The following is a 27,506-nucleotide window of genomic DNA, read 5'->3' as shown; positions in this document are numbered from 1 at the left end:
CTCTATCTTTTAACAATTTACTAAATAGTAATGTAGTTTTAGACCGCTTAATCAAAACAGTAATGTGTCATTGATAATCAAAAGAGCAATAGAGATTGATTTTTGTTTGTTAGTCTCTCACAAGTGAATCCCAGTCTGTTTTGTAAACTTAGTGATCTCATTCCCTTCAGAGACAGCCAACCCTATCCCTGTTTTGCCACTATTACCAACACCTCTGTAATACAATCTCCATTGATGATCAGAGTCTCCATCCATCTCAATCAAATATGGACACCCTACTCCTTCGTTGTCCCACGCACCGCCTTCACCAACCACAACCACAGCTTCTTCGTTCTGAACCCGTTTCCAATCCTTAATCCCGTCTTTTGATACCGCCAAGCCAATGGTCGTTCTCCCACTACCATCTACACCTTCATAGGCCATCATGTAACTCTCATCTCTTTTGTTCCTTGTCACACAAGGATATCTTCCTCCTATGATCTTTCCCAATTTCAACCACTTGATCCCATTTCTAGACCTTGCCATCCCAATACAGAATTCACTGGTTTGAGCATCAAAAGAATGGTAATACATTCTTAGATCACCATCTCCATGGAAAACTACATGTGGGGATGCAATATAGAGAAAGTCCCAATCTTTCTCAGACCCAACATCAAACAAAGCACCACTATGATGCTCACCTTCAATTCTAGCCCAATGCCTAGCATCTTGGCTAATTGCTAAACCAGGGAGTGACCTATAAACCTTAGATTTCTCAACATTCTCATCACAAAGAAGAAACCTTTCTGGATTTCCCAACACGGAAGTTAAACCATGGGGTTGAATCTCAACCGTCTCAGTACTGTAGCCTGTGTAATACATCCAGTAAACAGAGCTATCAGCTCTGACTTTAGAACTTGACATTATCGCAACTTCACCGGGTTGAACACTTGCTGTATCAAATCCCCACCAGTCTTCACCATTGCTCATAACCAAACCCACATCTTCGTTTGACTCAACCTTACCTTTCCCTCTTTCCCAATGGATCCCATTGTTTGAAACGGCTAAGCCGATGGAATCTGAAACAGGGTTTTGCTTTGAGCTTCCATGGTACCACATGTGCCATCTCTCTTCGTTATCACTTAAGAATCTCTTCACTACCGGAGAACCAATCTCCTCACTGTCCCAGGAGTCCTTAGAGACGCCGAGATCAAGAACCAGCCCTCTCTTCAAAGAGATCGAGGTCGAATCTTGACCCGTTTCACTACTTTTGGTGGTGGAACATCTTGTGACTGTGAGGAAGAAAGGAAAAAAACATTTGTTCCGGTAAGTAAGGTATTGAAGCGAGAGAACAGATGATCTGTTTCTAGTGGCAGTGACAATGCAGGAGTGGTTTACATGAAATTTGACAGCCATGGCTTGAAGAAATATGGAAAGCAAAGTTGTTGCTATGAGCCTCTGATTGAAGTGAAATGCAACGGGCCACAGATTTTGTTTGGATGACTTACCTAGTTGCGAACTTCAAATATCACACGTGTTTGATGTTCAATGGTGAGCTATATGAGAGAATCAAGATTGGGTAAATCAAAAATATCCCATTAAGCTTTTATAGTAAAGGCCCAACTACGACACATTTTATTATTGAAATTGACTCGCTAATTTCTAAGATTAATGAAATTAATTAGCAGAAGTTACGACTTAGAGCATCTCCAAATCCTCTATTTTCACATGTAAACTTTATTATAGAGTAGTTTTGCTCCAATGAATCTCTATTTTCACCTCTATAATAGAGATTGTTATTTTTTTTCTCTATATATAGGGGAACTCTATTTTTTTCTCTATAAATAGAGGTGAACTATTTTATTTGCAAAGTAGTCCTCTTAAACTTTAATTTCTAAGATTGAAACTAATTAGTTCTATTTTATTATTGAAATTGACTCACTAATTTCTAAGATTAATGAAATTAATTAGCAGAAGTTATTACTTATGAGTAAGCTAAAATGCTCAGCTTCACTTTACAATATATTTTTTTTTTATAACCTCCAAATTTATGAGATTTAAATGTCTTTTCTTTTATAAAACTTTGTTAGTTGAGAATTGGTTTAGCTACCCGAAACTGCCAATATTTATATTCATGTTTCATGCAAAACTGGTCCCTAGACAGTAGACACTATAAAGAAAGACAGCCATAGTCATAATTAAATCTGTATATTTAGAGCAACGTCTAATGAATGATAGCTATGAGAGTATGTGTGTTAAACAAGCAGAAACATGTCTTTTTATTCTACCTAATTAATCATTAGTGACAATAGGCAATTGTGTTATAGTTGTAATTTTGGATATACACAAATAAATAATATTCCCACCATTTGGAACTTAGATGTTTTAATTTAATTTGCTCCTTTACAAAATACTTTTAGTGTTCTGATTTTCTCCTCATGAAAGTCAAGAAATACTCGTTTTTGATTTAACTTAATTGCAAAAAAAGAAAAAAGTAAAATTTAAAAGTAGTATAGTATGTGGGATTTAAACCCTCACAATTTCCATTGTGGGTTTGAATAATATAAGAAAGACAAAATAATTATCTTTTTGATCATATGAAATAAGAAATGAATAATAATGTAAGAACTGTTATGAAAGTAGAGAAACTCGAAGGTTGTATTCTCTTGTGTATATCTCATTAATCAATTGAATAGAGTACATATATAGTAGTACATAAACTCTAAGTCCAATAGGATTCCTAAACCGATTTAGAATAAGAGAAGATGGCCGATGAGCCTTGTAGACTTGGACATGTATGTAGGCCGGTTATGGAGATTCATTCTTAATGATTTACAACAAGAACATAATTCATCCCAATGTAAGAACTAGAAAATTATAGGAAAAGATGAGGAAGAAACAACTATCAATTTAACAATAAATGGCACGATGATGGAGGTTATTTTCCAAAGGGGCAAGATGTGGACTGGTATGTTTATCTTGTCTAGCTATTAAGGTATATTAGACGATAAGCTGTTTTCATTGTCAATATACATTTTAAGTTTCGAGAAAATAACTCTTCAATATAAATATCAAGTCGTGTAAATGTTGGCTTGTTAATTAATTGGTTTCTAAACAAGTCATACCATATATAGATGTATCATTCTATTGATCAAAAACATTTTATATGGCTACAAGTTCAAGTAGCTAGAGACAGTAAGGTAATGTGGCTAATTGGTCCGGGCAAAGATCCAAAAGTCCGAGAAAATAAAAAAAAATAAAACTGGTGATGTTTGGTTTAGCATATTGTAAAGTTGACAAAGGGTAACATATGTATATTTGAAAGCTTTTCGTATTTTTCTTATGTGAGTAGATGAGAACATGTCACTCTATCTTTGGAAGAGATTAATTAGTAATTCAATTAGTGAAATTTGTTTTAACTATAAATTAATTTAGTAAGGAAGAGTCATCCATATATGACCTCAAAAACTAAAAATAAAGAGCCGTAACCAAATTATGTGAATATGATTTAAGCACGTGATGTGGACTTCGAATTTGACATATATTGGGGATCCTTTCGTATCTAGTGATTAATTATTATCACTACGTCACCCACGTTATGAAAATAAATCATTTTACGCATGTGTCAATACGAACCAAAAATTCAGTTGCATATTCGAGAAATCAAAGACCAGAGCCAGCACTCTCAGTATCCTTGGTTTGGTTATCTTTTTTTCCTTCTTTTTTTGTGCAAACATGGTTTGGTTATCTAATTCCATAAATTAAACCTATATTCAAAGACTCTAAGGATTTCTTTTGTCATGAGAAAATTCGAAGGAAAATAACAAGAACCAAATAGTTTGTTTTATATATCTACTAGTGCCAAAGACTTACATTCCTAGCCTAAGAGATTAGTTGTCTAGGATGTTTGTTGACATGAATGAACTTGTTTGCCATGTCTGCTTGATCATGTTTCTCTAGCGAGAGCTAGGTTTGGAAGTGATTAAGTCTGAGTAGCTTATGTCAAGAGATTGAGTTAACTAAGTCGTGATGTTCATTGTTTAGGGATAGTTTACTTGTGACATGTTAAACACTCTATAGACTAGGAGACTCCACTGACATCGATTACTCCCATCCTTAGGATTTCTTTCTTTCTGATTTTTATTGCATTCGTGAGACTGTTTCGCTTCTTGTTGTTTAGTTCATGCTTTACACTCGTTTATGTTTTCATTCATTTTCGCTTCTTGTCATGCATTCTCGTTTCTAGTTCTGTAACTCATTTCCGTCTTGCATTATGATCATTCTAGAATTGTTAGAGATAAAACCACTCATTGAATTGGTTTGACTTGTGATTTCTTGATTGCATCTTGATTGCTAGCAACATCCCATTTGGATTGACACCTTAAGTGCTACAACACATAAAGTTAATTGAACCTGCTAGGAGACATACAAAAATCCTAGTATCACTATCCTTTTATGATTTAGTTAATTATTAGGTTGTGAGTTCACCATTTCATTTTATTTGTTTGTGTTTGTTAAAAATCTAATAATGAGAAAGCAAAATTTGTAAGTCAATGATGCAAATCAAGTGTACGTTCCAATTATATGTTATTCATTACAATTAAATGTTGCAAGAAACACAAAATAAAAACCAACATATATCAAGTCGAAAACAGGCCCAAAGGGAAAGGAATGTCAGAATAAGAATCTGGTACACTGGAAAGATTTGCTGAGTAAAGTATGATTCAGATGTGGGGGGATTTTACAACTACGGGGTAAACTACCCTGACAGGAAACTATCCATGTGATTCATAGATTGCCTTCCATGATCAGCTACTTGGGTCTGCACTTTTATAAGGGTTCCTCTGATTCTTGCATCTTTAGTAATTGGTTCTTTAGGTTTTCTATCCACACGGTGGCACCTCCTTCCACCGACGATGCGAGAGACATGTCTTGTAATCTGCAGAAAGGAAATTATATCCAGACAACATTTATTAAACAAACTAACCAAACTTTAAACTTACCACATGAATATATTGTAATGGTATTTAACTCTCAATTTGATATTTAAAAGCCATAAACTTAAAAGTTAGAAGAGATCTTACATTTCCAACCTGAAGTTGAACTTGAGCAACATCAACAAGACCATGTGCATTCTCAGCCTGGTAAGGAAATACAAAAAGACAACATGGTTAGCTACTGTCTACAACATCAATATCACCTAAGAACCATGGGAAAAAAATTAGACAAGTATATACTATTTTCTAACTCTAGAGAATCAATAGCAAGTAACTCTCAAATTGAGATTTCAAAGTAATGAAATACACTGTGTCTTTCTTGATCACAATAATGAGGTCAAAGATAATTATCTAAGAAACTAAGAGATCCGTTGAAGGGATAATTCAAATCTTTGATGAGTTTGCTAAATACTCGGGGCTGGAGATAAGCGGATGAAAGTGTATCTAAATTTTAAAAGAATAATTGTTTTTAGAATTTTAGAAATTTAGACTAGAGTGAGAGTGATGAACTGACACTAATTTATTCAGCTTATGGCTTTTATAGAGGTTTCAAATTTTGAATCTTAGTCCTTTATTTCCTGGTTGTACATAATCTACACTTAACTCAAATCAGATCATGATTGTGTTGCATCAATCAAAATGAATCGATGCTTGGTAGATTTTATACAGTAGTGATGGATTAAAGCTGAGCGAATTGTTTGGATTTAATATAATTTTGGTATGTCAGTTTTAGCCTCTTAGGCTTAGCCGAAAATATATTAATCCAAAACACTAAACTATTTAGATTTTTATTAATAAAGAATATTTGATTTGATATGGATATTCTATATGAATATTCCAATAATAAAAGTCTAAAACTCATACATTATATATCTGTCAGTATTAATCATAAAATTTGGCTGATAACATCTAAACAACCAAATAGCAAAGTCTAAAACTGATACATATTCAAATAATAATTTTACATATGAATATTCAATTGGGAAACAAAATATATGAAAATTGGATTAGATAATTACTCACGCATCGCGCGAATTTGCTGAAATTAGCTAAAAACAAAAGACTTCCAAGATCCAATATATTAGATATAAAAGAGGTCAGACCATATGACAAAACTATATATCATCTATGTCCACACAATAATTAGTAACCACATACCTTTTCTGTTCAATATTTTACAAATTCTTTTTCTCTTCAAGAATGTTTGTTTTTAGGGAAATTTTTTTTTGAATTCAAATTTTTTTAATCAAAAAAACAATATTGTGAATTTTAGACAAAGTAATGTCAAAAAATTTGTCTGAATTTGTTTAAAAAGTTCATGTGTTATAATAAAAAAAAAAATCATGTGTTATAAAAGTTAAGAGAGAATTAACGTCGTACAAACTACAAAGTTATAAGAATCTTTGTCTTGTAACAGACTTTGTTATCCAAACAGTTATGAATTCTAGTTTTTATATTTTAAGTAAAGTATAATATAATTAGTAGTACATGTTTTGTCTCTGTGGGTGTTAGTTGCACATTTAGTTATATTTTGTTATTTTTTTGGTCAAAATAGATTGTATTTAAGATATAAAAACTGGTTAACATTTAAGTAACTTACATTTAAAATATGTAACTGAAAATAAAAAGAAGCTCAAATAATAGCAAATTAATCAATATATTATCACACTGTAAATGGTTAGGGTATCACAAGCTTCTTAGCTCGACAATGATGGCTACAGCCAAACGGATCAATACATAATTGGCCTTTCTTTTCTTTTTTGCTTAAAATTCTAATGAAAACTTGACGTTAACAAACATATTTGAAACACTTGGAGAAGAAATTACATAAGTGGAGAAGTCTAACACACTTGGTTGGACATGATGCAACGTCAGGTGGCCAAGATATTAATTCCCTATATCTACACATAATTGGAGAAAAGAATTTCGAGAAATTTCAGTTAGGAACTCAACATTTAAAATGTCGATATATATAAAAGAATCCTAAATCTCAAAAACAATAAATCTTAAAGCAACATTGGCTGAGAAGTTTTTGTAGGCACTAATCCCAAAATTTTACAATTTAGCTTGTCAAGACCTTAAGTTTTTGTAGGCACTAATCCCAAAATTATGTCAGATTAATATAACCACAACTTCCATTAGATCCCCTTTATGATGATGTTTGAAGATTTTTACATAAATTAAGAAAAACATTTAATATTTAACTATAAATATATTATTTATTTATAATAACACATTTCTCATACCTAATAATCAATAGTAATTCATCAAACTTATATTTTTTTATTTAATAATTTTTGAAATTTACAATTTGTACCATTAATTAATAAGAATTTACAGAAAATCAATCTATGTGATACAAGAAAAAATCCTAAAAAATCATTTTTTGTGATACTGAGGAAATATTTTACAAACGCAATGCCATGGAAAATATCATTAATTAGCTCTCGATGGACAAACAATGGTAACCTTAACTTCTTTTGTTCACCTAAATTCACTCACCTTAAATTTCTTGTGACCGTAGTACTTATTTTTAAGTCTTTAAAACATCTTGAATGTGAAATAATTTGAAGAAACTAATATGAAACACTAAGTATGTTCGCCCAACACACAGTTAATCACCATGAGGAAGATGATTTAGCAATTACTAATGAAGGAAGTTGTGGGAACTTGGAGTATAAGATATAATTTAACATTTTAAAGTATGGAGGACGAAGAAAACATTTTTCTCTCAACCACAAATATCGAGAACCCCTCAAGCGAATTCTGCTCCGACGCCGGTAAAGCTCCGGCTTGCCGGCGTCGGGTCCTTTGTCTTCTTTCTGCTTCTGTTTACTTGTCCTGTTTCCTTTTAATTCTGTGTTGGTGCCTATCTCAATTAATCATTCTCCCTCAGTTTCATCCTCAAGTCTCCTCTCCCCCGTTGGAAAGTCTTCTTATCTGATACTCATCCAAAGTCAGACGGCGAGGGATCGCTCTGCTGACCCTCAGCTCGAATCAACCTTTCTCCCCAAATCCCATGATGCGGCTAGTAGACCTGACCCCTCTCTCAGTGTACAGATCTGAACAAATCCTTGCCTTGCCTGAATTCCTATGTCCGGGGTGTAAGACGACGACTCTCGGTGGTGTCGCCTTCTGGCTAAGAAAATCATGTCCGCGAGAAACTGAGATAACGAAGCTATTTTTCTACTCTTCAATCCCTCTCCCACCGCGAAGCCTCAGGACTCTAGATCTCTGCTGTCCATGCCCCTCCCGGTGTCTAGTGGATCCAGTCGGAAAAGCTACTTGTCAGCACGCCGCCTTTCCATCGCCACCCCCTTCTCAACCGGTGGTTTCCTAGGGTTTCTGTTAATGGATATGTATCCATTGTTAGGCCCAGTAACCTCATCTCGGCCCACTACCAAAGCCAACGATCCCTGTTTCCGTCTTTTGAGGCCCAGGTCTGTATTTTCATTTTCCACACGAACGTTTGTCCTTGTGATGCATCTGTTCAATCATATTAAATGCATGCTGTCGGTTTCTCTTTGGTCGTTGCTTGCTGCGTATGTGAAGTTGTTGTTCCATTGTCGACAATGCTTGCTTAGTGTTAGAATTTATCTACCTAGACCTGTTATTGAGAAGCTTAAGTCAAGTTCCAGTTCTTTAGTATCAATAGTCTCTGTTGGATCAAGTCGAGTTTCCCTCGGTAGCAGAATGTTGGTGTCTTCATAACTGCTTGATAAATCTGTTTGTCGAGGTCAGCTTAGTAGCTTTGTCTGGATGCCGGCCTTGTATAACCATAGTTATGAATCGAATCCGATAGCTTGCTTGAACCCCTTGCTTAAACCCTTTGACCCCTTGTACCACCTACCACCAGTAGATCGATTGCTTGGGTCTATTGAAACTTTCCAGGACCAAACTGACTACAAGCTTTGTGTGGAATTCGTTTACCTTCATTGCCATGTGAGGGATGACCCACCTGCTTTGTTACAGTTTGACAACCTCTTCCTACGATCCCCGATTATAGCTTCATCTACAACTATGAGGTATGTTCTTCAAAGCTTTAAGTATCCCATGCGATTGAACCCTCTCAGGTTGGCGACAAAAATCGTTGAACCCTTGTACCACCGACTGCCATTAGATCGGAAGCTTGGGTCTGTTTCTACTTTCCAGGGCCAAACTGATTACAAGCTTTGTGTGGATTTCATTTACCTCCATTGCCATGAGAGGGATGACCCACCTGCTTTGTTATGTTTTGATACCCTCTGCCTGCGATCCCCGAATACAGCTTCATCTACAACCATGAGGTTTGTTCTTCAAAGCTTAAACTATCCCATGCCCTTGAACCTTTTCAGGTTGGCGGAAAAACCCTCAAGCGTTCCCTCCGTGGAACACCCTTTTAAAAGCTCATCGGTGCCATCCGCTAGAGCCGCTCATTACCACCCGTTGGTCGAGGATTTTGTGAAGCCTGACTTCAAGAACGAATCCGACCTGGTTCAAATAGACTTCTCAAAACCTTTTCAATGTGAAAATCATTTTGTTAAGTTCATGGAGCCTCTATCTTTTGCTCTTTATGTCTATTTGGTTTTATGCTGTAAGAACACAACTCTTTATGGGTTTTAATTTGAATGAAAATTCATGGTTATAAAAAAAAAAGTATGGAGGACAAATATAATAACAAACAAAACATTTCAGGCTTGCCGCGTTTTCATAAATCATTATAAACCTAAGTAATTTACAACAAAAGTTGAAAGAGAGATCGAGAGACAATTGTAAAGGTGGCAAATTTGAGGAAATAAAATAGATCAGTGATGTATATTTAATTTTACCCGTTAAACTAAAATAAAATAGATAATTGAAAAGGTTGTAGTGTACATGGTTGTATATGATCTATTAGACTATGCACTCTTCGAGTTCACCAGTTCACCGTACTAACTCCATCTCCTTTTATTTCCCTGTCATATACTCGAAAACACCAATTGAAAGTGTAATTTGTCGAAGTATATGTGCCTACCAAATTTTTAATTGGGATTTTCTTTTTGTAGATTATAGTATTTGTCAATAGAACCATACGTAGAATTGGAATATGAGAATACAAACAAAGCAACGTATATATAGTTGTACTATCCCTCGACGTTAAATTTTCCGTTGACTGATTATAGGTGTTTTTTTCACCAGGTTGTACTGTAATCTTAAGTAACATAACACTAAATAATTTTTTAACGTATACAATTTTTTGTGGTTGACCGCCATTTAAAGTCTTTTTAAAATTTTGGTTATAGTCTTTTGTAACTTAAACACAAAACTTAATGCAGATAATGGGAAACTAAAACTAAAGTTAGAGTATTTAGTTTTGATTTAATGAAATGGATTATATTATGAATTATAAAGTATAGAAGAGTGTACAAATGTCAAATATTTATAATGACAGATGTCACGTTCTCATGCTAAATTTTAGAAAAACTTTACTTTATTATATATGATTAGTGAAGTATTATTATATATTATAATATCAATTTTCTTACCACCATATCCTACTGTTATTTAAAATTAATTATTGTAATCGTACCATTTTCTTGAGTGCTAAAGCTTTATCTCACTAATTAAACTCCGATTAAAAATACTCCATGACTCATGAAGTTATATTCGATTATACCTTAAAGTATTTTTTTTTTCTTTTTTCTTAAGCAAAAGAATTTAAAAGGGAGAAAAAAGGAGAAAAAGGTTCTCAATATTGTCCACCACATATAATAAAACCATATGTGTTTTCTCGTCAACTTGACGCTATCTTAGTAGCCAAGTCGTACGTAACATATTATAATCCACTCGAACATACGATTCTTTCAGCAAATGGCCAATATGCACCTGACCTAAATATAGTTAAATAAATGGATAAATCTTACTATCAATATCTCGCTATTTAAGTATCTAGTTCGGTTTATATGAGCGATACCAAATTGCACCCCAAAAAAAAATTAAAAGAAAACCAAGTTGTTCACTAGATAGAGAATCGTCAGCAACAGAAAGTGAGCCATAGGATGAGACGAGGATAATAAAGGGATTCGAAGTCACGAATCTTTCTTTCTTGAAATGAACTACAATCTAAATGGGAGCCAATTTATTTGTTTGACCAAAAAAAGATCTTCGAAGAATCTTATCGGACGGTATCACGGTAGATAGATTAAATGCTCGAGAACTTCCTCGAGATTAACAGCTTTACGATAAAAAGTTGAGAGCTTCAGAATCAGAGTGGCAGACTTGGTTCACGGTCGTTAAATACGGGCTGCGGACATATATGTGTTTCGGCTGTCAGTAAAATTTACTCTCTTCACCCCTTACGCATACTCATGCTATTGGTTATTATTACGTAAAGATGTAGCCTAAGCCTACACGCATACAAACATGCATGAGGACAGGGAAAAGTGGTTGTCTTATATATTTGCATATTACGACGAGGAAGTCACATGATTCACGGGATTACAATCATTTACTGTAAATTTTGTACGTAATACGTTGTACTGATTTTGGCATTCAATTTTTTTCGATATCATTGATATTAAATACAAGATTTCTGTCATTACGCATTTGTGATGTATACATGCGAACCAACTCATTCATACGTGTTCTAATAGCAACCATGCGCACTTGACTCCACTGTGTGTTACTGTGTAGTATAAAGTATAAAATACGTATCTACCGATCTACGTACAGTTTTCTTTTTTTTTAAAATAATTAAATATCTACGAAACTTACCAGGAAAACAAGATGAGTTTACCGTTTTCTCCAGAAGGATCTTTCGAAAATATATAATAAAAAACTAATGATCTAATCAATTAAACAATTACAGGCAAACATACAAAAAACAGTGGGAGAAGCGAAAATAAAATAGGAGACGAGAACAAGCGGAGACGGTGAAAAGGACAAAAAGGCAGGCATGTGCATGCATTGGCTATTCATACTATGCATTAATAGAAAATGTTTTAAACCCTCCACATCGCTTTCAACTCTCAGTACTCACTCCTACACTATACCAAATCACCAATTTGATGACTCGTTAAAAAACACTATATTTGTTTGTCTTCTTCCAAAACCCGCGATTAATTTATTTTGGCGTTTGTAACTCACATGGAATCCTATGATATTGTTGTTTATGTTGAGATTTTGAGTTTCTCCTATTATTGTTAATTATTGATTTATACGCACGCTTGATATTATGGTTTAATATTAATGTGTTGTCAATTTTATTACACGTAGCATTATAAAAGAAAATGCAGGTGCGTACTAGATTCATAAATCGACAGGAGTAAGAAGAAGAATAGTAGATCAACGATTTTTTTTGGCGTTAATGATCTAATCGTTCATTTGTAGTTAGAACTACGAGTCTACGAACGTTAACAAATGACAATTTGGCCGAGTGGTCTAAGGCGCCATATTTAGGCTCTGGTCCGAAAGGGCGTGGGTTCAAATCCCACAGTTGTCAGAACATTTTTATCAATTACTTTTATTATCAAAAAAAAAACTACGAACGTTAAGACTCAAATGCTCAAAAATATCATTCATTTGCTCTTTTACCATAATTAAAACGTTAGCCTAAACAGTGTTTGTCGACTCCTAGCCTCTGGTCCTGTGGCAAATCTGTGTATTCATTCTCTTTATTTTTCTATAATTTTTGTTTTTACTATCTTGTTCCTTCACTCGAAAATGTATAGAGAAGTAACGTAAGCGACTTTGTATTGTTTTTTTTTTGTTGTTGTTGTTAAATCTCAAAACGAATTGAAGGTGAAGGTGAGAAACAAAAGTAGTAGCGACTAGCGAGGGCCCATACTTGTTAATGAGCTGAGATTACGGGAGGTTGGTCGTAGATTTCTGCGGCTGCAAGTTCTTGACCTCATTAAATTTCAATAGTTACCATTATCTTCTCGTTGATAATTTTCCTAAAAAATATTTATATTTTTCGAACTGTATACATGCATAACCCGATATATAAGATTACACAGGTAAGGAACAGAGTTATAGGTTTCCTGATACGTCTAACTCAAAAAACAGACCACCGGTGACCCACTTAGATTTCAGCTTGATTTTTCTGTCACTGTTTTAGCTTCTTTATTTTATTTCGTTTATGATTTTCGGATATTTTATCACTCTTTTACCGAATATATAACCCATACACGACATAATTTTTAAATATATATTAAAGTAATAAATCGTTCTCTCATAGCAATAAATAAGTTTTTATTAAAGAATTGCCAAATCTCGTGATTCAACTGTTAACTAAAGACATAAATAAAGTTGGCATTTGAAAGCATCCAGACCTCCAGTATGATAACTGATAATTTTATAAAGGGTTACTGTTTATCGTTCTTTTGTATATTCGTGACTAGGTCACATTTTTCCAATATGTTTTTACTTACGTTGGTAATTACTAACTAGTGGTTCGTTAATATTAATATTGAAACTCATTTAACATTTTAGTATTCAATATTAGTAAATCATAACTCTATTCTAAATTTCTAATGGTGTAACAAATGAGAATGAGAAGAAGAAAATATATTGTAAATAAACTTTTTTTAAATGTCCCCGGAAATAAATAAGTAAATGAAAAAGGCAACGAGAGGCTATGAAGACGCATGAACGGTTTTGTAGCACACATGTGCATTTGTCTCTTTTGCTTTTTCTGTTTCTTTCTTGCCAATATTATGCCAATAGGTTTATTTTGTTCGAGCAAAAAAAAAGGAAATTTAAAACCAAGTTATATATTGTAAACAAAATATTAAAATAAGACACTAACACCTCATTTAATAAACAACAAAAATGTTTGTTGAAATAAAGTTTTTTATTTATCTTGACCTTGCTTTTTTCTAAGAAAAATAAAGCTGGGTTATTAAAGAAAGCCAAGTTAGTTGCCACAATCAGTGGCATAACGGTAAATTAGAGCCAACGTCCTCTACCTAAAGTTTTCTATAAATTCAACCACTCACCTCTCACTCTAAAACTCAACAACAGATTTTCACATATCTTTCTTTCTCTTGAAGGAAAGAAGAAGATCTTTAAGTCTCAAGTAACTACTTTTCTCTACCTACGTTCATTTGCTTCTCTTTATTTTTCTCTAAATACACATATTCAGTTGAGCTAATAGTCATAGACTTTATATCACCCATGTGCAGGTTGTTAACACAAGAACTAAACATGGGTCATCTCGGGTTCTTAGTTATGGTTATGGTAGGAGTAATGGCTTCTTCAGTGAGTGCCTACGGTGACGGTGGCGGTTGGATCAACGCTCACGCCACGTTCTACGGCGGTGGTGATGCTTCCGGCACAATGGGTAAAAATTCTTATTTACAAAACTCATTTTTTTACAAAATATCAAATATACTGATCATCAAATGTTATTACTTCTTTGTAGGTGGTGCTTGTGGATATGGTAATCTATATAGCCAAGGGTACGGGACGAGCACGGCGGCTTTGAGCACGGCTTTGTTCAACAATGGACTTAGCTGTGGGTCTTGCTTTGAGATAAAATGTGAAAACGATGGTAAATGGTGTTTAGCTGGCTCAATCGTTGTAACCGCTACAAACTTTTGTCCTCCAAACAACGCCTTACCGAACAACAATGGTGGTTGGTGTAATCCTCCTCTTCAACACTTTGACCTTGCTCAGCCTGTGTTTCAACGCATTGCTCAATACAGAGCTGGAATCGTTCCAGTTTCCTACAGAAGGTAAAAGAAAACTTCAGCTTTTAAGTTTTCTTGATTTGCTCTGTTTTTAGAAAACAGAGGATATCATAATTCACATGTTTTCTTGAAATCAGTGAACTTGAGTTTTGACTCTGTTTGTTTTACAGGGTACCATGCAGGAGAAGAGGAGGAATAAGATTCACGATAAACGGCCACTCATACTTCAACCTTGTTCTGATCACTAACGTCGGTGGTGCCGGAGACGTTCACTCAGCTGCGATCAAGGGTTCAAGAACAGGTTGGCAAGTTATGTCAAGAAACTGGGGACAAAACTGGCAAAGCAACTCTTACCTCAACGGTCAAGCACTTTCCTTCAAGGTCACCACCAGCGACGGCCGTACCGTTGTCTCCTACAACGCCGCTCCTGCCGGCTGGTCTTACGGTCAGACCTTCGCCGGAGGACAGTTCCGCTAAAAAAGGGCAATTTGGTTAATCTCTTCTCCTTTTATCTAAAGTAAAACTCATTTGTGTGGTGTGTAGAGGGAATTATTAGTAAACTCGGTTATTAAGATTTAAGAGAGTGATGCGTCGACTCGAGGGCTCGGTTTTGCAGAAGGCCTTGATGACGTCTATCTTTTTTTGGACCTCTTTATGTTTCTTTCTTAAAAGTAGTTTTTGTTTAAGAAAGAAAAGCAAAAAAAAAAGAAGTTATAGTAGTTAATGTATTACTGAATACTGATGCAGAGGTGGAGTTTTAACTACCACCCGCTAGTAGTAGTAATGAGTTATTTCAAAGCGTGAGGGATGGGTTGTGATGTTGTGTTATGAGATTAAAGAAAAGTTGTTTATGTATGTTTGTAATAAATACAATTCTTTACTAAAGTTATTTACAACCAGTATCGATTATATTGTGAGGTTATCATATTTTTTCTATAATCATATAGTCCTCTTAATGCTCATTTATCTTTAGCTTTTGGATTGTAAGTGGTCGACAACCGACGTTCACAATCTCCTTCGATGTATTTATCCTTTATTACCCGTTCAAATGAAGCGAAACCCAACAACCGACCTTCGCAATCTCATCCTTCAATGGTTTTTCCACTTTAAGAACATTCGAATGAATTAGAAAAATAGGTTCGAAATCGCATATCCTCTACATGTGAGCAAGGAGATAGAAGATACGATGGATGTATGGAAGTTTGGTTTGCTTCAAGATAAACTAAAAGAAAGAGTAGGTTTGCTTAGAAAAGTTGTCTAAACACATTTAATCGAATCATGCACTTGTTGTAAAAAAAGTTTTTTTCCGAATAACATTTTACATATATATTATTAAAAAAACAAAAAACAAATGAAGGTTGTGCTTGCGAAAATGGTCCTTGTGAGAACAATAAACAATAGACCTAGTGGTCCAAAACCATCAAAGTTCTTTCGAACAACCTAATTTAACGTTAAAAGCTTGCAAAGTTGCAAGCTTCGGGATTAGACACCATAGTGACATAAGCTTATAATCTCTCTATGGGTTCCATTATCATCACTATATCCTAATTTCAGATTTCACAACGGATGTATGTGCGAGGAGAGATTATTGTGCTATGTTCTCTTATAGTAATCTCTGGTCAGAATTGAATAAAGGTCGCCTTTTAGCAGTTATGTGTTTTTATGTCACGACATTATCTCTAAAGTGGAGTTCGAGAAGTATAACTTTTGGTGTCGCCAACAGTAAATTGATGACCTACGTTACAAAGTGATCCACAAAGAAGTAACATGGCCATGTGGTGGCTAGCGACTAAAGTAAATATGGGTCCCGCTCTGATGGATTTTGCTCAACGTGACTCATATCATATGAACCGACGAGATATCAGCCACCGGCTCTGTTTTACGAAGAAAAACAAGCACTTCATTCATGTGGGAAGATATCAGCCAAATTTATAGGCATTAATGTGAGTGGACATGATCTCGATGTTTTAGGGCGTTTGAGAGAGTAGGGGTGACATTTTTGGTTTTTTGTTTGTTTGTTTTGTTTTTTTTTTTTTTTTTTTTTTTTCTNCGTTTGGTTTAATCCGGTTTTGTAGACTTTTATTAAAAATTTAGTTGGATTTTAATCGAAGTTAGTTTGATTATATTTGCCATTTTGGCTCGATTTGGTTTTAGTTTGGTTTGTTCAAATTAGTTCATGTTAGAATTGATTCTCGAATACTTAAATCTACAAAATCTTACCTGAATCGTGGTAAGTTTGTGTGGGTTTTTATGTATCTTTTGATAAAATCAACGTGATAAATTGATCGATCGACAGATGGTAAACAAATAAAGATAATTGATTAGAAGAAAAGCAAGACTAACAACTAAAACTTAAAAAAAAAAAAAAAGGAAAAACGGTAAATGACAAACCGTTTTTGTGGTTTGAACGGTTTGTGGATATATAAGATTATGATAAATTACAAAGTGATAAATTTATTATGTAATTTATTTCTTAAAAAAAAACATAATGGGTTATTGGTTATTTGGTTTAGTTTGGCTTCAAACCACAAACCAAACCATTTGGATTGAAGAAAAAATAACCAAACGTATAATGCATATGGTCAAGATTATGGTTCGGCTAAAATGCCTACTTCTATGATATAGAACACTAATTAGAACGTATAAGTTAGATCTGTAAAATATACGACTTCTAGATATGCAAAATGGCCAAAGCGAATGCAGATGCATTAATACCGAAGTCAATCCGACTTGTTGACGAGTTGGTAGGCAGCAGAATCAGAAGTTTCACATAAATACGAGTAAAACATTTAGGCACATTTAAAACATTCAAACGACTTTTAGATGAAGAACTTAATTTGCATTTCACTGTTCTATCTTTCCCTATTCAAACACACTTTAAAGAGACAAACTTCTAGTTATGCTCTAACGGAATTTGTGAAGTTTGGACAATATAACTCGGTATATTAGGGTTATGTCAGAATTTTGTAGCTCAGAATAATATAAACACATGCTAACAGTTTCACACAAATTAATAGAACTACTAGATTAAGACCCGTGCTAGAGCACAAGTTGAAATTTATTTTATTTATGTTGTAATTTTTATATAAAATATAATTTATGTGATTGTTTTTAAATGTTTTTTTGGATAAAACATTCTGCAATAAAATCATATGCTAAATATGATTACTTGAAAAAATACACCTACATTTTGTAAATTTTATATTGTTAATGATTCTAGATAATTACTCGTGCTATAACACTGGTGAAATTTTATTTTATACCAAATTTGTATATTTAGTATTTTAAAATAAAATTAAAAAATGTTGTATTAGTTTATGTATGTGAAGATATATTCAAAAATGTCATTATAAAAGATAATTGTGTAAATTTGGTTTTTTAAAAAGTGAGTTATTATATTATGAATAATTTAATATATTGTACTTGGTTTCTTGAAATTCTTTCAAATTATAGTGACATATTATTGACATTGTTATAACAAATCAATTTAGAGTGTTTCTAGTTTCTAACTTTTATATCAAGTTTTAATATTTTAAAATAAATTATTTAAAGTTTGTTATATAATATAAAATTATAAAACTCAACAAAAATATGAAATTGAATTTAAATATTCAAGTTTTGACTCGTTACTCAGTAAAATTTTTTATTCAATTGATAATATTTTTAATGAATAATATTACTAAAGCTTGAATATTTTATAGATTAAACTATTTATATTTGTTTTTAAAAATTCAATTTATGGTATATCCAGAAATAAAACTATTTTTGATTATAATTAATAATATGATAATTCATTTGTTTCACAAAATAGACTCATATATAAAAATGAAAGGTGAAATATAATGATAATTAACAAATTAATATGTTAGGTTAGATATCAAATGATTTTCTTTGATAAATAATTTAATAAATAAAACTAATGGTAAGTTAGATGATATAAAATGATTTTTTAGAATATTCTCTTTAAGATTTTTTGGAAACAACATGCTCAAGTAATTGAATCTTTAGAAAATAAATTAAGGTTGCACCCACTATTTAACTTGTAACCAATTAATATATAACTTATTTGTAAACAATTTATTAAAATTATAGTATAGTTTACCAAAAAATGTTGTGTAGTTTTATTGTAAAGAGATAAAAATTTAATTCTACACTGAGTGATACTTTCCCTCTCTATTTATTTCATCAAATGTTTGCGTTGCCTATTTATTGGGACAAAATAAATTTTGGAAAACCCATTCCATTACATCCTGAAATCAAAATGTAGTTGGTCCAAAGCCCATTTAGAAAATATAATATACATCCAAGACGATATAACCCATGGACCTTTGTTCTTCTTTCACTTTCTCTTACGATAATCAAATACTGTGTTGCCCCCTCTTGGATCTTGGTGGTCACACTCGCACGTGCATATTCCTTTTTTTTTCCAGCACGTGCATATTCCATCTCATCTGTTTTTCTTTCTATTTTAATTTTTTGTTTCCTATATTGCTGCGTCTCTTCCATATATTAAGATTGTGTGTTTAGAATACGACGTAATATAATTTATTTACAGAAAGATTTTGACTATTGATTCAAGAATTAAACTTGAGTGAGACTAGGAGAGAAGAAGGTACATGTGGAAATGTTTTGATAACAAAGAATAACCACACACAAAGTGTAAATGATTAAAGAATATTGATAACAAGATCAAAGCTTGGAGTAGAATATCTAGATTTTCCAAAGAGAGGAGTTATGACTTATGAAGTGTACGCATGAACAGTTGTGAATAGTTCGTTTGAATGTGCAGCTTCCCAATACAACGAATCAATATGTATATTTTCAATAATATTAATTGAGTTAATACAATTTGTTGGTCACGAATAGTGTAGTACAGTGTGCACCATAAGCTAAATAGTTTTTGTGAATGGTTTTTGTTTCTTATACGTACAAAAAAAAAAAAGGCTTAACAGTTTTATGAAAACAATGAAAATTTTCCTGAAGGGATGAATGTCACAGACAGGTACGTCAAAATCATTGTTTGTTACATTTTTGTGTATAATACAAAAAAATGCTGAGAGTTTGTTTTCAAAATTTTGTGAATCGAATATTCATTTATACTGTTATGTCCACGTCTAGAATTATGAATATTCAAGATTCGCATTATTGTTTTTTTCTTTTTAAATAATGTTTTTTTTTTGGAAATAAATAATGTTTTTCTTCAATGGATATTGCCATTTGATGAAGGTAATCAGTATAACCCTATCAATAATAACAGTTTACCAAACCCGTCACATCCAGTCGCTTTTACCACTTGGATAAATCTGAGTCTGACTTTGACTTTGAAGTTTTGAACATTACTTCTGTCTTTGTTTATTTATACATTATAGGTCCATTTTTACTATATTAAATAGGTTATATAGGTCCATCATGAGCATTGGTGCATTAATTATTGGATTTTGCGAAAAAGGGCATTGAATTAGTCTTGATTCCATGAACTAAGATCTGATGGGATTTACTGTTCGAAGCTCTTTGGGTACTCACAGCTCTATTGTCATAGATGGCTGTAGCATCACCTGTCCTTCAAATACTGAATCATCCATACCTTCTGGATTCATCAGAGGGTCAGGTTAGCTACAACCCATAGACCTCTCCTTGCCTACTCAACTCTCTCGATTTGGATCTGTAAATTTTGCTGCTGAGGTTCAGCTTGCTTATTGCGAGCGTTATATTTGTTGAGCTGTGACACACATCACCAATTTCACCACTACTCTCTCTCCCTCTCTCTATTCACAACTATTGTTTTGTCTCCATTTCTTTCACTTTTTAAGATTCTTATTTAAAGTGACCTTTTCCAATTGCTTTGTTTCTTATTTTGGTGTTAGAGTTAATATTCCATACGTACGCACTCTACTAGTTTGTTATGGACTTTCTAATCATGGTGTAGTCCCATCTGTGTCTTGAACATATAGATTTCGGTGTAAGGGTCGAAATTTGGAAATTTCTCTCCCAGACACACTCCCCGAGGAGCCATGAGAAAGTCTTTTATCCGGATCTCAACCACCAATCCTTCACCAATAACAGCTGACTCCTGCTTGTAACCGCTGGTCTCTAACAAAAACATTCAAAGTTCAAACAAGATTTGGAGATCTGATGATAGTTCAAGCGAGTTTCTAACCTTGTTTTGTCTCTCAAATCCGCATTTACTGCACCCTCTTCATTGCATTAACTCAACCACATCATGAGACCACAACCTCCTTAAAGCAGATCAAAAACCAAGCCTCCAACTGAATTGTTTCCCGCCTCTCAGCTCAATAAGGCGACAAACCCCACAAAGCAGCATAAAAATCGAATCTTATAGAATCTCAGAACACTGGTACGTCTTTTACTCCGAAATTGCTAGAATATGTCTCCGCATACTTGTTAACCCGGTGGAAAGATATAAACCTTGGAAACCACTACACCTAAAATCCTAGTAAACCCCATCACCGTATACAAACCTTTGTACGCAACCCTGTGGTTTACAAACTCACAAAAGGTACCATGGAGAACAGAATCCCGCATTACCTCAAAGGGAAAGAAATAGCCCTCAGCTACTCTCCCCCTCCTCGAAAGCGAATCCAAGCTCCAGTACTCGACACCTCTGGCCTGATAGAGGAGAACTCCCTCACCCTAATAGGTCGCTTAACAAATCCTGCGGCTCAAAGACTTTGGCTGCTCCTCCCGTCCCTCGCGAATAGGTGGAACCTGAAAGGAAAAGCAACTGGATCAGATCTGGGTCGTGGCTATTTCCAGTTCAGATTCGACTTTGAAGAAGATATGCAACAGGTGCTGGACAAAAGACCTTACTATTTTGGTCAGTGGATGCTTATTCTGGAAAAATGGAAACCTGTGATCTCTGACTCTTTCCCCTCCAAGATCCCTTTCTGGATTGAACTACAAGGTTTACCAAAACATTACTGGCAACCCCAAATGCTAGAAACGATAGGCAAGGAGCTAGGTGACCTCGAGGAAATGGAGATTACATGTGACTCCGCTAAGATTCGGGTTCACATTGATGGACTCCAACCCCTGATAAAAGAAACTGCTGTAGATTTCCCGGACGGACATGAAGCCATAGTAACCCTGGACTACAAAAATCTGAAGAACCACTGCTCTCACTGCTCCAGACTCACGCATGAGAAGAGATTCTGTCCTGGACTTAAAACCAAAAAATATATCCCAGAACCAAATGTCCTGCCACCAAGATCCTCAAACCAGGAAGTCCAAACGAACTACTATACTCCGGAGAACAACTTCAGAGCCCCTAGAACAATCTCAGGCCAAGAAGATTCACAAAACTATGCTACTGCTAATGCTAACTACACGAACAGGGCTTCCCTGTCGGTAGATAGTAAAAGAACATATCCCTCAAGGGCGCTAAACCAGGAACATAGTACACATACGGCTAGAAGATACTCGGAGAAGGAAAGACCCCATCCCTACCATAGAAGAGAATATAGCAGGGACTCCAACCAAACTAACCACCTCCCCAGAGATCATCGAAGGTCAACAAACCGACATCTTCAATGGAGAGAAAAGCCTGCATTCGAAAATGTAGAGACAAGGGAGCAATCTGATTCCTCGAGACCAAGACGACCTCCACTAGAGAGAAGTGTGGAAGAACAGTATAAAAACCCTCCTATTGTTCGAGAGCCTACAACCCCAACATCACGCGATACCTCGAGGCCACAACAACTTGCTACTCTGGTGGGAGCTCCTACAAAAGAGCAAGTTATGGATGAACTTAGGGATGTTACTATCCAATACCTTGCAGTCCCTGACCCGACAAAGAGAGCAGCCCGAACACAACGTGTAATCACTGGAGAAGCTCAAAACATGATGGCTGAAACAGCGGATAGAATTATCTAGGTTGCGTCTTCTTTGGCTGTCCCAACTGAGCAGATAAACTCTCATCCTGAAGAAAACTCCCAACCTGAATGAACCATCTTGGAAACCAGACCTGCAGTTGGTTTTGCAGAGCAGGATTAACATGGAACCTCCTTGTTCCTCTTCAAAACGAGGATGGGGACGACCACCTTTAGCAAAAACCTCCCCTAGGCAAACCCTGAAACTAGCAGGTGTAAAGAGTCGAAAAAGGAACCTTGCAAATGGATCCCCAAAGAAAACACAAGTACAAAAAACTGCTTCTCAGAAAAGTGGAACATTACCTAGCTCCAGCCGCAGAACTAATGAGAGGAATCGAGCTGACTCTCAAACTGCTAATCCGACAGCCCTTATTCGATCCATAGTTCCGGCTATTACAAAGAAAAAGGTGGATTTTCCCAATCCACCACCTCCTCTTCCTTAAAGATATTAAGCTGGAACTGTTGTGGTTTGGGGAATCCCACAACAGGCCGAAGACTTCGTGAGATAAACTCCAATATCTCAACTGATGTAATATTCCTCATGGAGACAAAAAAAACTCTGAAGAGAGTGTTCTCTCCTCTCTTAGCTGGATGCAGTTCCCAAACCATTTCCTGGTCTCCCCTCATGCGCCTGGGGGAGGGGGTTTAATCCTCCTTTGGAAACAACACATAGACGTTTCTGTTCTATCCTCCTGCAAAGATTTTATTGACACTCGCATCACTGCTGAAGGTAAATCTTTTTTCTCCACCTTTCTGTACGGGGAACCTGATAGAAAAAAAAGGATGGCTGTGTGGAATGAACTTATTAGTCTGGGCGCTACTAGAGAAGATTCTTGGTTCCTTACTGGCGACTTCAATGACATCATCGATGCATCAGAGAAACAGGGGGGACTAGACAGGCATGAAAGAACTTTTGTTGATATCCGCTCTTTCATGACTGAGTGTGATCTCTATGACCTAAGACATTCTGGTAATTACCTCTCCTGGAGAGGCAAGAGACATGATCACATTATTCACTGCCGTCTGGATAGAGCAATCTCAAATGGGATATGGGTAGAAAACTTCCCCCATAGCCGATGCGAATATCTCCGGTTTGAGGGTTCTGACCATAGACCTCTACTCTCCTGTCTTGATTTGACAAAAAGGAGAAAGAAAGGATGTTCAGATATGACAGACGCTTAAAAGGGAATCCTAAAGTTAAAGAACTGGTACTAAAGGCTTGGAACTATGATGAATTTGAAACAATTCAAAATAAACTAGCCCGATGCAGACAAGAAAGCATAACCTGGTCCAGACAGAAACACCAAGATAGCCAAAAGGAGATTGATTTGCTTAGACAACAACTTGAACATGCCATGGCCACCCAAGCCCCTATGGAAGAAACAATCTTCACCATTAACTTAAAACTGTTAAAGGCATATAATGATGAAGAAGAATTCTGGAAACAGAGAAGCATGCAATTATGGCTAACCTTGGGGTATAAAAACTCTGGATATTTCCATGCTATAACAAGGGGGAGACAAGCGATCAACAAATTTTCGGTCATTGAAAATAAAAGCGGAGTGGCTGTACACAAAGAAGAACAAATACTTACGATCATTACTGAGTATTTCCAGCATCTCTTCCCCTCTGAAGGTGGTGACCGGGAAAGTATCATTCGTGAAGCAATTAAACCTTGTGTAACACCTGAAACAAACCAAACACTCACATCTATCCTGTCTCTAGAAGAAATAAAAGATGCTTGCTTCTCGATCCACCCTGATAAAGCTCCCGGGCCAGATGTTTTCTCTGCCAGCTTCTTCCAATCCAACTGGAACACAGTGGGAGACAACGTAGTTCTGGAAGTCCAAAGCTTCTTTCTGTCAAACAGACTACCTGCACATAGCAATAAAACCCACATCAGACTTATACCTAAGATTCAAAGCCCTCAGAAAATGTCTGATTACCGACCTATTGCACTCTGCTCTGTCTTCTACAAGATCATCTCCAAGGTTCTAACAAAGCGCCTACAGCCTGTCCTCCAAACGGTGATTTCGGAAAACCAGTCAGCCTTTGTACCTAAAAGAGCAATAACAGATAATGTGTTAATAACGCATGAGAATCTTCACTACCTCAAGATCTCTGGAGCTAAGATGCGATGCTATATGGCAGTAAAGACTGACATGAGTAAGGCGTATGACCACATTGAGTGGGATTGTATCCGATTGGTTCTAGAAAGAATGGGATTGTATCCGATTGGTTCTAGAAAGAATGGGATTGTATCCGATTGGTTCTAGAAAGAATGGGATTGTATCCGATTGGTTCTAGAAAGAATGGGATTGTATCCGATTGGTTCTAGAAAGAATGGGATTGTATCCGATTGGTTCTAGAAAGAATGGGATTGTATCCGATTGGTTCTAGAAAGAATGGGATTGTATCCGATTGGTTCTAGAAAGAATGGGATTGTATCCGATTGGTTCTAGAAAGAATGGGATTGTATCCGATTGGTTCTAGAAAGAATGGGATTGTATCCGATTGGTTCTAGAAAGAATGGGATTGTATCCGATTGGTTCTAGAAAGAATGGGATTGTATCCGATTGGTTCTAGAAAGAATGGGATTGTATCCGATTGGTTCTAGAAAGAATGGGATTGCACAACACCTCGATCCAATGGATAATGAGATGCATAACCTCAGTCTCATACTCTTACCTCCTAAACGACTCTGCACAAGGAAGGGTTGAACCACAAAGAGGAATTAGACAAGGAAACCCCCTGTCACCCTATATTTTCATTCTGTGTAGTGAGATACTCTCTGGTTTATGTACTAAGGCTCAACAAGAGAAACGTTTACCTGGAATTAGAGTGTCAAAGAAGAGCCCGCGAGTTAACCACCTCTTATTTGCAGATGATAGAATGTTTTTCTGCAAATCAGACAAACAAAGTTGTTTTGAGCTAATGTCAATCCTCCAGACGTATGAAAAGGCCTCTGGCCAAAAGATAAATAAGTTGAAATTTGCTGTTACCTTCTCTGCAAAGACGTGTGAGACCACACGAGAGATGGCTATGCTACTCCTTGGTGTGAGACAGGTAGGAGGCCTTGGCAAATATTTAGGACTCACGGAGTTATTTGGCCGCAAGAAACGAGATATGTTCAACTCCATCGTAGATAGAATTAAGCAACGATCCATAAGCTGGTCCACTAGGTCACTCTCCTCTGCTGGGAAGACTACCATGCTCCAATCAGTCCTTGCTTCTATGCCTACCTACGATATGTCATGCTTTAAGCTACCAGGTTCCCTCTGTAAACGTATTTAATCTGCCCTTACTCGCTTCTGGTGGGATAAATCTGAGGAAAAACGCAAAATGTGTTGGATATCATGGTCAAAGATGACAAATCCCAAAAAGAATGGTGGTCTAGGCTTTCGAGACATACCAGATTTCAATGATGCACTCTTAGCAAAGGTAAGCTGGCGAATCTTAACCCAACCATACAGTTTACTTGCAAAAGTTCTTATGGGAAAGTACTGTGGTGATATTCCCTTTTTAGACTGTGAGGTTCCTTCCTCAGCCTCTCATGGTTGGAGAGGAATCTGTATTGGCAGAGACTTGATAAAATCCCAGCTGGGAAAAGCAATAGGATCTGGGACCTCAACCAGTATCTGGTACGATCCCTTGATTTCTTTATCCACACCTATATGCCCACTAGGTCCCCCGCCTAAGAATACCCAATATGCAAAGGTGTCAGATCTCATCTGCCCCCTCACCATGACTTGGAACCTAGAACGCGTGGCCTCAATGCTGCCTGAATACAAGAAGGATATATTGGCCATTAAACCCAACAAATATGGAGCAGATGATCATCACATATGGTTACCTACAAAATCTGGGGAATATACAGCAAAATCAGGTTACCAAACCCTATCCATAAAGCAAGATCAACAAGCACACCTTGAGAATTTGTACCAGGATTTTAATTGGGAGAAAGAGATTTGGAATTTACCTTGCCTACCAAAAATCAGATTCTTTCTTTGGATGCTACTGAGGAATGCTCTTCCAACAGGTGAAAATCTAGCAAAACGTAATATCAACCAAGCGGCAGTCTGCCCCTTCTGTGGCCATGAGGAGACTCGCCTTCATCTATTCTTCCACTGCTCCTTTGCCAAGGATGTTTGGATGCAAATACCAGTAAAATCTGCATTTGAACCATCGAGGATCCAGAGCTTAGACATGGGAATCAAGGCATCCCAATCCCTTGTATGCCTCCCACCTACCGGAATTGCAAAATAGGCTTTTGGTGCTTGGATCTTATGGACCATTTGGACATGCCGGAACAAGCTGATTTCGAACAGAAATCCATATCCCCGAGAGAGGCGGTGACTCAAGCAGTTAACCAAACCCGAGAATGGTACCTCAATCAAACCTCAGAAACCACCACAACCCATCCATGTCCACTTCGACAAAACCTTGACGAAGCACGAGATCTAATTCGCTGCTTTACAGATGCGGCTTGGAGAGAGGAGTCTAGAGATGCGGGTTTTGGCTGGATTTTCTTTGGATCCTCACCACATATGGAACAAATAGGTAATGCTAACTCTCACCATGTCAGATCGCCGCTCATGGCGGAAGCAATAGCAATATACCTGGCCCTGCAACACGCTTCGGAACTTGGCTTTCGGAAAGTTTTGTTCGCCTCTTATTCACAACAGATGATCAAAGCGATTAACTTGGAACTCCAACTGAAGGAGATTCACGGGATTCTACATGATATCCTCTCACTAGCTTCGAGTTTTGAAGAAATCTCCTTTAACTTTGTTCCTCGAGAGAAGATTCGACGAGCGGATGAGATTGCAAAAAACTCTTTATCTTCTTTAATCTCCTCTGCGAATTTAATTCTGCATAACTCTGTTTCATCATTTGGTATTCTCCCAGTTCAACCGGCCCAAATTGTACCAACTCTTTAATTAGAATTAATGCAATTTCTTTTGAAAAAAAAAAAAAAAAAAAAAAAAAAAAAA

General features: G+C 35.8%; 2 protein-coding genes, 1 non-coding gene and 1 pseudogene across 5 annotated transcripts; 3 read left to right on the top strand and 1 right to left on the bottom strand.

Moving 5' to 3' along the window:
- Nucleotides 6-1,447, bottom strand: LOC104776603. Its single transcript, XM_010500697.2, has one exon. It carries the CDS (start codon nt 1,393-1,395, stop codon nt 118-120), a length of 1,278 nt encoding a protein of 425 aa, XP_010498999.1. The 5' UTR covers nt 1,396-1,447; the 3' UTR covers nt 6-117.
- TRNAL-UAG lies at nt 12,356-12,435 on the top strand. The gene has a single exon. It is a non-coding gene; the product is annotated as a tRNA-Leu (tRNA).
- Nucleotides 13,915-15,532, top strand: LOC104776601 (expansin-A10-like). Of its 3 annotated transcripts, none has more exons than XM_010500696.2 (4): nt 13,915-14,013; nt 14,120-14,277; nt 14,359-14,671; nt 14,797-15,103. In XM_010500696.2, the coding sequence occupies exons 2-4, from the start codon at nt 14,142-14,144 to the stop codon at nt 15,101-15,103; spliced, it is 756 nt and encodes a 251-aa protein (XP_010498998.1). In that variant the 5' UTR covers nt 13,915-14,013; nt 14,120-14,141. The 3 variants fall into 3 exon arrangements, with proteins under 3 accessions (XP_010498998.1, XP_010498997.1, XP_019099199.1); XM_010500695.2 differs by having other exon boundaries at nt 13,963-14,013; nt 14,098-14,277; XM_019243654.1 differs by lacking the exon at nt 13,915-14,013 and having other exon boundaries at nt 14,112-14,277; nt 14,797-15,532.
- On the top strand, nt 20,166-20,344 carry LOC109130438 (annotated as a pseudogene).

Source organism: Camelina sativa, chromosome 3, assembly GCF_000633955.1.
Source record: "Camelina sativa cultivar DH55 chromosome 3, Cs, whole genome shotgun sequence".
In the NCBI taxonomy this organism is placed as follows: Eukaryota; Viridiplantae; Streptophyta; class Magnoliopsida; order Brassicales; family Brassicaceae; genus Camelina; species Camelina sativa.
The sequence above is the reverse complement of the archived record's forward strand: the minus strand, read 5'-3'. Positions and strand labels throughout refer to the sequence as shown.